Here is a 15,485-nt window from a genome sequence, read left to right as displayed (position 1 = left end):
GTTTACTTTAAATTCTTATTTATATTGTTGTTTTCCACTGAATCTTTCATTTATCCAGAAGGCCAGCTTTCCTGTTTGCTTTTGAATCCTCTGCCCAGACTGTAGGGATGTAAAATGGCACTGATTTTGTTCCGCTTCATTTTTGTCATATGCAGTGCTGTTTCCATTGCACTGCAATTCAGTTTCCAACAAAAATGAGGCTATTTGCCTTGCTGTCAGCTAGGGCAAAATCTGGCATCATTCATTATCTTGTCATTACATTATCCCACGCCATTCATTTCAATGCAAAGGAGAGGCAAAGAATCCTGGGAAATGTAGTTTACCTCTCACAGAGCTACACCCTTAACAAACTACACTTCCAGTGGTTTTTTAAGGGTAAAGGTAAAGGTAAAGGTAAAGGGACCCCTGACCATTAGGTCCCATCGTGACTGACTCTGGGGTTGCGGCGCTCATCTCGCTTTATTGGCCGAGGGAGCCAGCGTACAGCTTCCGGGTCATGTGGCCAGCATGACTAAGCTGCTTCTGGCGAACCAGAACAGCACACGGAAATGCCGTTTACCTTCCCACCAGTGTGGTACCTATTTATCTACTTGCACTTTGACATGCTTTTGAACTGCTAGGTGGGCAGGAGCAGGGACCGAGCAATGGGAGCTCACCCCGTCGTGGGGATTCGAACCACCGACCTTCTGATCAGAAAGCCCTAGGCTCTATGGTTTAACCCACAGCACCACCCGCGCCCCTTCTTTAAGGGTAGTAGTGTGCTTTAAGTGTATGGTATTCTATGCAGCCTTAGTTCAGGGGGGAGAGATAAGTGTCTGGTTATGTATTGTTATGTATCATTTGTGGACCAAAAACAACACCAGCAAATACGGGTCATATTTGCTGAAGTGATTTTCATTCCGAACATGAGATGAGTCAGTACTGGCATTTCCCACTCCTGTTTCCATTTCCATTGGATTTCTCCGACATCTCTACCAGACGATGACTTAAGGGCGCTTCCAGATGGAGCTGTTCATTCGCACAAATTTTGGTGGTCGTCCTCCACTTTCTGGTGCAATTAGCCCATCGCTTTTCTAAGTGCAATTAGTCCAATAAGAAAAATGAAAGAAAGTTGCACCGGAATGTGCAGGTTAATGACCAGTGGTCAACGACATTGTATGAGGAACATCGAGCTGGTGATTGCTCGACGAACAGGTGATGTCCTATCACCTCCCTGCGAGTTTTGTGCAAAAATATAAGCCGGAATCCACAAGGAACAGCCGATCTGGAAGTTCCCTAAGCTGACGCTTTGCCGCCAGCACAAAACACTAGCGTGCTTTTTTTCCTTCTGCAACCACAATCCTCAGACTGCTTATCCAAGCAGTGTGCATTGTTGGAGTTGCTTTAATTAGCACAACCGGAGATTCGGTAGTCATTGACACGCAAACACATGCCAAGCACACAGAAGAGAAAGCAGAACTGCCCCTGCCACTCCATCTCTGTGTGTTTGGCGGAGGGTTTGTCTGCGCAGGGATGGGGGCTGATGGGTGTTCCAACGCGAGGGCCAGGGCCAGAGGGGTACATTCCCACTCACCCCTCCATGTGTTTGATATGCATGTCAGGAGTATGTTTCCATGGTCCTCAGATGTGTTGATTTCAGGTGAATTAGTGATACACTGCTCCCTTAAGGACATCTGCTCTTGAGATCAACGCCCCCACCGTTTCCCACCAGTGGTTCCCAGGGAGGGTGGCATAGCTGTCAACTTATAGATTTGAAAATAAGGGACCAGCAGCCTCAAAAATAAGGGATCAGCAGCCAAAATAAGGGATTTTAGTCACCCAACTGAAATACGAAGTTAAAAGGGACCAGATAATTTTGGAGAGCAGTGCCGGTTTTTAGCCCTTCGTTTCCAGAGGTTGCTGCTCAAGACACCAGCCAATGAAACACTGCAATTAAATAACTACAAGCAGCAACCATTTCTTGCGCAAAACAGTCCAAGCTAAGAAGATTCTGCTGCAGTTCTGTATCTTTTTTCTCGTGCTCCATCTGCAGCTCTCAGTTCCATCAGGCGGGGCGGGATGAAGGGGGGGGATAGCGCCCAAAGTAGACCCACAGATCAGACCATCTATGCTAGTCTACCACTACAAATCTATGGGAGAAGCGCTTGCGGCCCTTCCTCCGCTTTCCCCCTCTATGGTTAGCCCTTGGAACACCTGCCCGCACCTCCGCCTCCACCTCCTCTCTCTGAACTATGGTTGCCCTCGCTCTCCTCTCAAGGCTCCTCAGCAATTCATAGGCCGTACCAGGCTGCCCATCAGCTGCAGTACAGCCTAGTGGGAGTGGCGGCGGCAGGCAAAGGGGAGGTCCCAGGCAGAGACGCTCAGTTTGGTGGCCATGAGGAGGATGGTGGCGGAAGGGCCCGAGGCTCTCACCAGTCCCAGCAGGAAGGGGCTCCCGGGGGCTGAGGCTGGTGAGAGGAGGCCGGTGGGGGGTGGGCCGAGCCGCCAAGCAACACAGTTGGAACCTCCCTCCTCCCTGGCCGGCAGGGAAGGAGGGAGGGAGGGAGAGGAGCTGCTTCCTTTGAAACCCGGGAAATTTAAGGGACATCATCAATAAGGGACAGCAGCGGGACACAGCGCTGGGATAAGGGACTGTCCCGCCAAATAAGGGACGGTTGACAGCTATGGAGGGTGGCCACAGTTTAAAATTCAACAATAAAAAGAGTTAAAAGAAATTTCAGCCACATGGATAGGATGTTTCTTGTGTGATCAATACTTCTTTGATATTAATTTCTTAAGTACTGGGGGTTAGGCAGAAGGAGATGGACTCCCATTTCCTGTTTAGAAAACGGAAATTTGTCAAGTCTAGCTTCTAATGAAGAGCTGAGTCCATTAAATGTTGAGTCAGTTTGGGGAAGGGCTGCAGAACATGCTTTGCAAGCAGAGGGTACCAGGGTCAATCCCAACATCTATAAGTTTGGCTGGAATGGTCCTCTCTCTGAAACCCTTGAAAGCCACGGCCAGTCAGTGAAGACAACACTGAGGTAGCTGGACCAATGGCTTGACTCCATATAACACAGCTTCCTAAAGGCCAAAGCCATGTTTCCTCTTTTGCCTCTGATCTCCATCATTCCAATATAGATAAGAGGCTGAATAAACCAACAATTTATTCTAGCAAGGCCAACTAGAATGGAAAATATGTGTATGTAGAAATTAACAACAACAACAACAACAACAACAACAACTTATTACTTGTACCCTGCCCATCCTACTGGGTTGCCCCAGCCACTGTGGGAAGCTTCCAACAGAATATAAAATAATACAGCAAAACATCAAACATTACAAACTTCAGGTGTCTACAGTCATATAATTGTTTAACTTTTCAGATGCAAGTTGCATTACAATAATTAGCGTGATTTGCTAACACAGCAAGTTGTTATTTGGTAATCTTCTAAAACAGTAGTGGTTTTTGGACAAATTAAGGACTCCCCCTCCAACAGCAGAAGAAAATGTTCTGTCTTGAAATATAGGAAGTTCTGCGTTGAGCGGTTAGGAGAAGTGGATATTGAGGTTTTATTGCATGACTGGTCTCAGGAAAGGGATGTTCTCTAAACTCCCTGAACCCTCTTTTCTGAGTAGAAGAAAGTGTCTTTCACATGTGGCAAGGCAAGAGAGATCATCTGACCAACAAGCAACAGGGGGAATTGTTTGAGCCTTCCAGTTCAGCAAGAAAGGGAAGGAAGATCAAAAGACAAAAGCAGATTTACACACTTGCGGCTCATTTATGTCAGTGCAGAAGTGCAACTGGAAGTATACTGTCTGTGCATAAGACAAGCTTTTTTCCATTTAAAATTATGTTAAAAATTGGGGGTCATATTATACATGGAGAGTGCATAGGGGGGACATGGGATTGGCTGCTGCTGTGAGCCGGAGATTGTCAGCGGCTATTGGGCGTGTTATTGGTGGCTGTGGCAAGGGCTGGTGTTGATTGGCTGTCGCTGTGGCAATTGGGCAGGCAATTGGCAGCTTCTGCTGGCGAGGGGACAGACGATCTCCCCCCATTTTCTTAATTTGGAGTCCCTCAAAATAAGGGGCATCTTATACACGGGGGCGTCTTATACACGGAAAAATACGGTATTTGCTGTGTTTATTGGGCCACTCATATATTTGGCTGGATAAAAGTCTTCACGTGTGAGAGAACACGCCTCCCTTTCCAGGGTTATGCATAACAAGAACCGAATCAGGTCCAAAGTTCCTTAGCAGAGTGAAGAGTCTTAATTCCACATTGCTGAGAATCTCCCATACAGAGGAGAGCGACTATGCCTTCTCCTCACAAATCCAGCGGTTTACTACGGAGCAAGGTGCTGAAGTGACAAGGTGTAATCCAAGCACAGCGCAGTCATAAATTCTACTTCTGATATTCAATCTGTGAAGGGAAGAGAAGTGAAAATTAGCAGGTTCAGTCGGTAGAGCATGAGGCTCTGAGTCTCGGGGCTGTGGGTTCAAGCCCCAAGCTGGGCCAAAGATTCCTTCATTGCAGGGTTCTGGACTAGATGACCCTCGTGGTCTCTTTCATCTCTATGATTCTACAATTCTATACTTCTGCAAGTTGTTAGCCTGAGTCGCCGCTTGGGAGACTGCCGCGCTCCTGTCTGTGTGGTCCCTTTCACTGTCACCCTGCACAGAACTTGCTGAGCCAAGGAAGACAGGACGGCTGATGTCAGATCAACATGGCTGGGGTATAAATATATGTTTTTTTGTTTTTGTTTTTGAATGTGGGGCCTTTTGCTATCCCTGGTTCCACCTAGGTGCCAGGATTTTGGAAGTCCAAAACTGGTAACTTTAATACTGTGCTCTACAGCACCTGTATCCTAGTGTGTCTGAACAAAAATTGTTGCCACCTGTAGGGCCGGCACACTCATGAGGCAAGTTGGTGGTGACTGCCTCTGGCGGCAGGACCCACAGGGGCAGCGGATCTCAATAGAGATCTTTTATTTCTCGCTTGTTCCTGATACAGATCTTCACTCACCCCTTCTTCCCTGGTGAGGAGGAGGGGAGACACCATTTTGTGGTTTGCCTCAGGTGCCAAAATGTCTTGGGCCGGCCCTGATGAACACTGGTCGCAATATCGTTTGCAGGGACAGGTTGTGTTCAGTAGATGCACCCAGCATCTCTCCCAAATGCCTAAGTGGACATGCTACTTAGAAGGGCTCATTACAGTGGTACCTCGGGTTACGAATTTAATTCGTTCCGGAGGTCTGTTCTTAACCCGAAACCGTTCTTAACCTGAGGCGCGCTTTCACTAATGGGGCCTCCCACTGCTGGCACGCGATTTCCGTTCTCACCCTGGGGCAAAGTTTGCAACCCGGAGCAACTACTTCCGGGTTAGCGGAGTTTGTAATCTGAAGCATTTGTAACCTGAAGCGTTTGTAACCCGAGGTACCACTGTATACTATTAACACTCTGAAAAATGGGCATGATCATTTCCCTGTTGCATACACACATATTGACAGGATCCCCAGAGACAATGTTATGAGATCTATCCTCCACTCTGCTATTTTTTAAAAAAGCTGAAGGTCTCTTGTGAGTCATCATAATCCTTGTAACAGCCACATAAGGTGGGTGAGTGTTATGGTCCACCTGTTGCAACAGTGGTACCTCGGTTCTTGAACATCTCCATTGATGAACGTTTCAGAACCTGAATACCAAAACCCCAGAAGTAAACACTTCCGTTTTCAAATGCGCCTTGGAAGTTGAACGGCTTCCACTGCATCCCCCCCCCCAATTTTCTCAATTCCATTTGCAGACAGCCCTTTGCGCCTCAGTTTTCAAACATTTCAGAACTTGAACTGTCTTCCGGAAAGGATTACATTCAAGAACCGAGGTATCACTATAAGGGGGAAAGAAAGCTGAGTAACAGAGGCTTTCCTCCCCATCACTTTGTGACAAACAACAAATGACCAGAATGATAATAAACATACACGTCAGGGTCATACGCTCTGTTGTCAATCCATCTCCACAATCCCTTGGAACCTTGCTGTGTTAAGCCAATGAAATACTCAAAATGGTTTGTTCTGTTGAACAGGAACATCTGGATAGGAGGCATTTGCAGAATAAGTAAGAGAAAACACAGTGAAATCCAAGAGCTCTGATATGGGAATGCAATGCAGTGATGGGGGGCAGGGCAGTGGTGGTTCTTGTCTTTAGCAAGGATGTCTTCTGGTTTTGGGGTGTGATAGGAATTTTGAGGTCTTAGATATATGGTAATGTTCATAACTGCACGTACATAGATCAGCACAGGAAGACCGACCTGAAGCCATTTTGATTCCTAAACTGAGCAAGTGTTTTCTCTGCAAGGTCAAAGTGGAAAAGCCTCCCCATTCACAAATCCTGTCTTAAGGGTATGTCTGTGTTTGAATAGGGTGTGAGCCTGTGACCTGGCCCAGGAACTAAGTATTTATCACTACAAAAGAATGGCCAGGCTCCCCAGGCAATCCAATCAAGTAACCTGCCAGACAGGAGATAAACAAGGACAGGAGAAAAACAACATTCAAATTTCTTTTTAGACCGCCTTTTTTGTGATGTATGTATGATGTTTCTGGGGGTGGTCTTGATCTACAGGGTGGCAATTTCAAAAGTCTATATAAGGCCTTGTGCCCCATTTTTCTGGGTCCTCCTTTCCTGCGTGTGAGGGGAGCACCCTGTTGCAACAGATCAATAAAGATCAAGCTTACTAGCTGTTTTGCTTCTCAATATTCTCTGGTTGGCCTCTGTTATTTTCTCCTACCAATAGGGAACCTATGTTAAGGACTCTATATGGGCTCTTGGATACCCCATAAAGGAAAAGGGCAATTTTTGTTTACAACAGGGGGTCCTTGGGCAAGCAGCGTAGTGTGGTTTTCCACAAGCCACATCCACACCTAGACCCTCAAGTGTCCCTGTTTTCCAGGGACGGTCCCAGATTTACAGAAGCTGTCGCAGTTTCTGATTTGAACCCAGAATGTCCTGCTTTTTATTGGAGAAATGTCGGAGGGTATGGAGTTATCTGACCCCTGAGCCATCTGAAGGCAGCCTTGTAGAAGGAAGGTTTTTTTTTAAAAAAAAAAAAGTTGAATGTTTTATTATGTTTTTATATATCTTAGAAGCAGCCCAGAGTGGCTGGAGTATCCAAGTCAGATGGGTGGGGTTTCAAATAGTAAAATTAATATTATGGAATAGGACGTCCCTATTTTCACTGGAAAAATGTTGGACTGTATGCACACCACACATTTAAAGCACCATGATACAGTGGTGCCCCGCAAGACAAATGCCTCACAAGACGGAAATCCCGCTAGACGAAAGAGTTTTCCGTTTTGGAGGTGCTTCGCAAAACGAATTTCCTATGGGCTTGCTTCGCAAGACGAAAATGTATTGCAAGTTCCTGCAAGTTCCCTTTTCCCCAAACCGCTAAGCTGCTTATCAGCTGATCCTAAGCCGCTAAGCCGCTTAACAGCTGATCCGCTAAGCCACTTATCAGCTGATCCGCTAAGCCGCTAAACCGCTTATCAGCTGATGAATGTTAAAGAGATGTTGGATTGAAAACAATGCGGTATTGGTAAAAAGATTAAAAAGAGTATGTAAATATGGATTGATAATGGTGGGAAATATATATTTATAATAGGTTAAGATGTTGAGTAAGGACAACTGACAGAGGGTAAGAACTTGCTGAACTAAATATCTGAACTGGAATACAAAAAGGGAGGTGTGAGGAGGTCAGGAAACTAGTAAATGAAGTATAAGATATGAAAATATGGACTTTTTTCTTTCCTCTTTTTTCTTCTTCTTTTTAACTGTTTTTTATTCTGCATTTTTCATGTGTTTTGTTTTTGTATATTTATAGCTCTTCCCCCCCCCCATTAGGGTAATTTTTGGTTCTTATATTCTATGTTTAAACTTTGAAACTTTTTATTGTTTGTAAAACTTTAATAAACATTATTCTAAAAAAACCCAAAAAACCGCTTATCAGCTGATCCGCTAAGCCCGCTAAGCCGCTAATAGCACTAATCCGCTAAGCCGCTAATGGGCTTGCTTCGCAAGACGAAAAAACCGCAAGACGAAGAGACTCGCGGAACTGATTCTTTTTGACTTGCGAGGCACCACTGTACCACTTTAAACAGTCATGGCTTTCCTCAAAGAATTCTGGGAGCTGTAGTTTCTTAAAGGTGCTGAGTGTTGTTAAAGGTAAAGGGACCCCTGACCATTAAGTCCAGTCGCGGATGACTCTGGGGTTGCAGTGCTCATCTCGTTTTACTGGCCAAGGGAGCCGGCGTTTGTCCGCAGACAGTTTTTCCAGCTCATGTGGCCAGCATGACTAAGCCGCTTCTGGCGAACCAGAGCAGCACACGAAAATGCCGTTTAGCTTCCTGCCGGAGCGGTACCTATTTATCTACTTGCACTTGACATGCTTTCAAACTGCTAGGTTGGTAGTAGCTGGGAGCTCACCCCGTCGCGGGGATTTCAACCGCCAACCTTCTGATTGGCAAGCCCTAGGCTCTGTGGTTTAGACCACGGCGCCACTGAGTGTTGTTAGGAGACCCCCTGTGGGTTAAACTACGCCGGCCAATAAAGCGAGATGAGCACCGCAACCCCAGAGTTGGCCACGACTGGACCTGGTGGTCAGGGGTCCCTTTACCTTTACCTATTCCCCATTCTAAGCCTGGTTTAACAGCCAAACCCTTTTTCTTCACAGGGAACGCCTTTAAAAACAAATCTAAACTATTCATGCCATTCATTCTAGTTGTGCAAATGGTACCATGTCTTGTCTAGCCCTGAAAAGTTAGCAACTGTGAACTATTTTATGAAAGTAGGCCAATAATTCGATCACAGAACACCATGCTTATTTTTTTGTTGCTTTGCAAAGCAGTCCTGTCTTCTCACCAATTCTCCTTTGTTGTTGACAACAGCAAGATGAGCATTTGATTGAGCGCAGTCCTTCTGGCTGTCATTCCATGTTTTTTCTTCGGCAGAAAAGAAGTAGCATTTGCCAGCATAAAGTACCCATCTTATGGGGCAGCCTGTAGAAGTTAGGAGAAACAGGAGACGACTGGATTTAATATATACAAAGGAGCAGAAATTCCCATTTCCCCCATGAGCTGTTTTTATTACATACCCTCTTTTACTCCTGATGGGGTGAGAATGGGGTCTCCTTGGAAGAAGATCTGTGAAGCTGAATGAAAAAGACTCATAAGAACCTGTGAACTCAGCACATTTATTACCCGAACAGAGGGAGTCAACTACGTTAGTCAAAAAAACAACGTTTTAAATGCAACACCAGATGGCACTGTAGAGCACAAAACTTTTCTATGAGATTTTACATAGCGTTTTTTTCTTTTATAGCAATTTAATTTATGACTTATTTATAGCGTTTTTTTCCGCTGTGTGTAGATCCACCCAAGGATGTTTCAGAGCAGTACATTTCAGATTTTCTGCTTTAAGTGAATGCTTTCCACCTTGGCCAAAGAACCCCTACAAGTTACAGAGGATGATGGGACATCCTTTAGGGCAAACACTCAGTCATCCAAGGGACTTTCAGGCAGACACACACCATACATTTAAAGCACATGACTACCCTCAAAGCTGACGCTCCAGTACTTTGGCCACCTCATGAGAAGAGAAGACTCCCTGGAAAAGACCCTGATGTTGGGAAAGATGGAGGGCACAAGGAGAAGGGGACGGCAGAGGACAAGATGGTTGGACAGTGTTCTTGAAGCTACCAGCATGAGTTTGAGGAAACTGCGGGAGGCAGTGGAAGACAGAAGTGCCTGGAATGCTCTGGTCCAGGGGGTCACGAAGAGTCGGACACAACTAAATGACTAACCAACAACAACCCTCAAAGAATCTTGGGAACCTTCGTTTGTTAAGGGTACTGGGAATTGTAGGCCTTTGAGGGGGAAACTGCAGTTCCCAGAATACGTGTGTGTGGGGGGGGGAGAAGTCACAGGATTTAAATGTATGTTGGATGTCTGGTGTGAATCTGCTCCATATTTGCTGGTTCTCACCATTGCCCACATGAAATGGGAAAGTACTCTTGAATCAACATTGTACCGTATATTTGTCCACGCAATGCATGTTGTTTTGTAGTTGTGTGATGTGTGCTCATACTGTATCGTGATGGCTATTGTCTATAAACATTGTCTCTGCTGTGTGCTGTTGTCCCCTCCCCTCATTTACTGCAAACCCCCCCCCCCGATGCCCTAGATACCTGAAGCCCATTGTGGGCATGCACAGGTATATATTTTAAAATAAAATAAAACATTTCATCTGTGAAATGGTGTAATAACCAAAGCCATTATTTCCAAGCATGTTTGAAAGTGGGAAAGACAGAGGCAATTTTAAAATTGTGCATGCTTAATTGTGTATTATTCCTGAACTAGGTGGTGGTTTTTATTTCCTTTTCTCTACCCTAAAAGTCAGTTAAATTGTTACACCTCATCTCAGTTGCTGATACTCTGTTGTTTTATTCTTATTGCTTTTACTCACTGGGGTTATTCTTCTTCTAGTGTTTAAAATTGTTTTATTAATGATTGGAAAATCACCCTGGGAGCATTTATTTTTCCTGAAGCTGCAGGACAGAAACTTATTCGTTCGTAAGTAAGTATCCTCTGGCAGGGAAGCCGGATCTCCCTCACAAAGCGACACTCATGAGGCAGAAGTTGGTAGCTCTCTGATCAATCGCATGACAAACCACCAGTGGCAACAGCCTGTCCTGCGCTTCCTTTGGAAACACCAGACATTTGGTTAATGAAGTCATGAAGACTTCCGTTTTTCAGGAAGTAGGACTTTCGCTGCCATAGGTTTGTTGCACAATGTGGGCCAAAGTTAAGAAATAGCTCTGTGCTGTTGATAAAACCGCCTTGCTGCCCTCCCACTCCTCAGAAACTGTGTCTCCACACAAATGAGAACAGGGAAGGCTCAAGAAATTTTGCTGCCTGAGGCAAAGGTCAAAATGGCCACCCCCAGTGCTTCCCCCCCCTAAAAAAAATATGTTTAGGGGTAAATTCATTTTGACTCAACCACCATTTTATAGTTCGAATCGGGGGAAATAAATACAGTAAATGGACAAAAGTACGAAGATTCACAAAATGTTTAGGGGTATGTGCACCCCTGCGTCCCCACAGAAAAAAAGCACTGGCCACCCCCAGTTTCACATACAGAAGCCGACTGAACTGGTAGTTGAGCCTTAGGCAGTGTACACAACATATATTTAAAACACATGGCTTCCACATTCCCAAGAATCCTGGGAAATGTGGTTTACCTTTCACAGAGCTACACCCTTGACAAACTACACTTCCAGTGGTTCTTTAAGGGTAGTAGTGTGCTTTAAGCAGTTCGAAAGCACACCAGGGCAAGTAGATAAATAGGTACCACTGTGGCGGGAAGGTAAACGGTGTTTCCGTGCACTCTGGCTTCCATTATGGTGTTCCACTGCACCAGAAGCGGTTTAGTCCTGCTGGCCACATGACCCAGAAAGCTGTCTGTGGACAAACGCCGGCTCCCTCGGTCTAAAGCAAGATGAGCGCCGCAATCCCATAGTCACCTTTGACTGGAGTTAACTGTCCAGGGGTCCTTTACCTTTAACCTTTAGTGGCACTCACCCTTTTTCTGATAGGAAATGCTCTGTGTGTGGGGAGGATGACCAAAAATGGGGGGTCATGGAGGGTCATTTGAGGAGGGGGAGTGAGAAATGTCCCTATTTTCATCTGAGGAATGTTGGAGGGTGTGGTTTAGGGCAGGCATAGGCAAACTCAGCCCTCCAGAAGTTTTGGGACTACAACTCCCATCATCCCTAGCTAACAAGACCAGTGGTCAGGGATGATGGGAACTGTAGTCTCAAGACATCTGGAGGGCCGAGTTTGCCTATGACTGGTTTAGGGGGATCCCCTCACAACCTATAACGGTATTGCAAGCCATTGAGGCATCCAGCAGAACCAACCATTTTCACATTGTGCAGGTAAGTGTCCCGAGTGTGGAAGGGGTGGCCTCAGCAGAAATAAAGCTGCCAGCCCTGTACTCTCGCATTAAAAAGCGCACTTGGCGGGCATCCCAGAGCAGCAGCTCTGTATGGTGTTCTATGCAGCCTTAGTTCGGGGCTAGCAATGGGATAATGGCCTCCATCACACAACTGAAGCCCAAATTAGGGTACCCAGGGCAGACCATGTGGAACCCACAGAACCGTCCTCTTAACACTTGGGCACTGCTCAGTGCTCGCTTCCAAAAGAAGTTGCCTCACTCTGTCTAATGGTAGGACTGGCTCTGCCCAAGAATGAGCGAAGCTCTGTGGAGAGTCAAAAGAAGTTCAAGAAGAGGAGAAATTCAGAGATGGTGGGTTCTTTTCACCCAGAAAATCCTGTCATAAGTCAGATAAATTAAGGATTTATACAATTTTGTAACATGCAGAGAATAGCATCTATAGAGAAAACAGAGATTGGAACTGAGGGAAATGGGGGGAATTAAGGATGATATGTTTTAAGATAATATGTTTTGTTTAAATTCGTAATAAAAATATTTAAAATAAAAAAACAGAAAATCCTGTCATCATTTCTTAATGCAATCTGATGACAGTTTGCATTAATCTCAAATGACAGTTAAGAAGAGCTTATTTTCACACACCCCTTTTACCATTTTCCAAACTGTTTTGGTACATTTCTTTATCTTTTCCAAAAAGCTGTTTGATCAGAGGCAACCACAAGACAAAACAATTTGGTACAACCCATCAGAGCTAGGGCAAGGTTTCTTTACAGGACAGCAGAGATAATTTCACCAAGCAGCAGCATATTACAGGATCAAGAGTTGGCCAGAATGTGTTTTCAATTTACTTTTTAATTTCAGCAATTTAAAAATCACATTGCTGTGTCCAGGGCTTTTTTTCAGCCAGAAATCACTGGAACTCAGTTCTGGCACCTCTCAGGTGGGTGCCATTGCCATTCTAAGAGAACAAGGCAGGCTTTCACAGTGAGTTCCAGCACCCCCATTTCTAGAAAAATAGAACTGGCTATGTCCCACATTAGTTTCCTGGGCATCTAATACAGATTAGAATCCCCATTTTATCCATAAGAGAACAAATCTTAAAGTCCAGACACATGGCCCTTGAATATCTTCCCCATGTCAGTTTGAGGAGGGAGGATTTTCACCAGAAAAAAATATATATTGTCGGGACTAAAAGGCCAAGCCCTCCTTAATTCTGGATAATGTTATAGTTTAGACCCTAAAGGGGCTTTCAAACTGCTGTGCTGTGCTTTGAAGTCCCAGCAATCGGTGCTTCAAAGTGCAGCATCACCTGACGTCATCCCCTGACAGGGGATGGGGAGACAATGATCTGGACCTGCTGGCCAATAATGATTCCCCACCCCTGTCTTAGGGGTAGCTGATGTGGTGCTCTCCAAATGTTGCTGGACTACAACTCCCATCAGCCTTAGCCAGCATGAACAATGGACAGAGATCGTGGGAGTTGTAGTCCAACAACATCTGGAGCGCACAACACCATTTGCTATAATATAGGTAAACTGCACTATCCCGTGATTCCAATTTTGATTTGCAATGTTGCTTTCAAATTGCAAGCTGTTTATGCTCTTTGTCTTTAATAACTGCTTGATTTTATTTCAAAAATCCTAAAGGAAGGTTTGCAATAATAAAAAAGAGCAAACTAACTCTTTGCAAATGGCAGTGCCCCTTCCGATCGTCAGGAGGAGGGGGGGTTGCGGGATCACGACCCCGCCCACACACGCTCTCGCGAGGCTGGCGCCAGCCTCGCGGGAGGCTGGGATTCCCCCCTTTTAGCATCCCCTGTGGCGCCAGCCAATCGGCTGGCGGCAGGGGCGGGCCTTAGTAAGGCCACTTAAGGTCGGGGCAGCCCTGGGCTCACCCCTTTTTACCCTGGTGGTGACGCCATCACCTCCCCCAATGCTTGAAGGGTAGTTCGTTAAAGGACTCCGAGGGGCGACGCCTCGTCCGAAACCTACGGAGGCTAGGGCCTAAAGCGCGCCCCCGAGCGGTAACCCCTTGGGGAGCGCCTAGGGATACGCATCTCGGGTGGCTCCCCCTGTTGGTGTTTAACCCTTCCCGGTTAGACCGGATAGTCGGTTAGGGGCCAATGCCTAAAGCCAATACCCTTCTTTCCTGTAATCAATAAAGTTGTGGCCATTTTCGCCCATTAACCTAAAACTCTGTGTCCGGTGTCTTCATTTATTCCACCTGTGGGGGGGGGGAGGGAATAGCCACGCAATCAGCTCTGCCAAAGCAGACTCTAGTGAAAGTTCACATTCAGCATGATACTCACCATAGAGAAGGAACAGTGAAGTGCCTATTAGCTTAATAACTAAGAGAATCATGAGTGGAACTATGCAATCCCACTTCATTTCCCCCAGCAAGCTAGCCACAAGAAACTTAGGAGGAAACCTCTGTGTACGCCACACACGTTGAACTCTTCAGGTATGTCTCCAGCACTGGCTACATCTGAAATGTAAAAATGCCCATGATTAAAAGGCGCCAATGCTTTTGAATTCTGGTGCTGGAGGAGACTCTTGAGAGTCCCATGGACTGCAAGAAGATCAGACCTATCCATTCTGAAGGAAATCAGCCCTGAGTGCTCACTGGAAGGACATTGTGAAGCTGAGGCTCCAATACTTTGGCCACCTCATGAGAAGAGAAGACTCCCTGGAAAAGACCCTGAAGTTGGGAAAGATGGAGGGCACAAGGAGAAGGGGACGACAGAGGATGAGATGGTTGGACAGTGTACTCAAAGCTACAAGCATGAGTTTGACCAAACTCTGGGAGGCAGTAGAAGACAGGAGTGCCTGGCGTGCTCTGGTCCATGGGGACACGAAGAGTCGGACACGACTAAACGACTAAACAACAACAAAAGGTGCCAAACTATAGAGGGCTCTGGGTGCCTGAGCACCCACAAAATTTTTTGTTGCGGGTGCTCAGCACCCACACCTCAGGGCCCTGATGCAACTTCTGAGGTCTTGCCCTTTGTGTCAGGGCACACACAAAAATAAGCTTACCAGAATGAAAACAGGGCTTTGTTTCTGTCTTCTTCCTTTCCTATTCCTGAAGAGGTGGCTGTCTCGAATGGGGCTCAGTTACGCTGTTTCTCACTACTTGGCTTTCACGGGTGTCTTGCGTCTGCTTGGAGAATGATGACTTAAATGTTTCCTGCAGCTTCGGATGACTCGGAGGGATGCGTACGCCAAGCAGCCTTCTTAGAAATGCACATACTGAACTTCCCCTCTTACAGACCAATGTTTCTGTTGAGCAACTCAATGTGTGTGTATGTGTGTGTTGGTGGGGAAAGTACAGTGCTTGCAGTGGCTTAGTGCTAAAATAGGTTCAAGTCTTTGCCCCACTGAGCTAGTGGTATTAATCAGAAAAGGACATACAGACAGATGATGGATGGATGGGTGGGAGACAGGTCAGGGAGAATTTTCCTAAGGATGTGAGGCTGAGGGAGGGGGGAGAGTCTTTAGGCG

General features: G+C 46.0%; 1 protein-coding gene across 1 annotated transcript; it reads right to left on the bottom strand.

Annotated features, from left to right (window-relative positions):
* Positions 1–3,206: 3,206 nt before the first annotated feature.
* LOC309522063 (C-type lectin domain family 5 member A-like) lies at positions 3,207–15,239 on the bottom strand. Its single transcript, XM_082205278.1, has 6 exons — positions 15,021–15,239; positions 14,294–14,469; positions 9,128–9,184; positions 8,896–9,032; positions 5,961–6,070; positions 3,207–4,405 (listed from the first exon to the last, which is right to left on the bottom strand). The coding sequence occupies exons 2-6, from the start codon at positions 14,370–14,372 to the stop codon at positions 4,297–4,299; spliced, it is 492 nt and encodes a 163-aa protein (XP_082061404.1). The 5' UTR covers positions 14,373–14,469; positions 15,021–15,239; the 3' UTR covers positions 3,207–4,296.
* Positions 15,240–15,485: the final 246 nt, after the last annotated feature.

Source organism: Podarcis vaucheri (assembly GCF_965113315.1).
Source record: "Podarcis vaucheri genome assembly, chromosome: 17".
Lineage (NCBI taxonomy): Eukaryota > Metazoa > Chordata > Lepidosauria > Squamata > Lacertidae > Podarcis > Podarcis vaucheri.
Note: the sequence above shows the minus strand (reverse complement) of the source record. Positions and strands in the feature narration are given on the sequence as shown.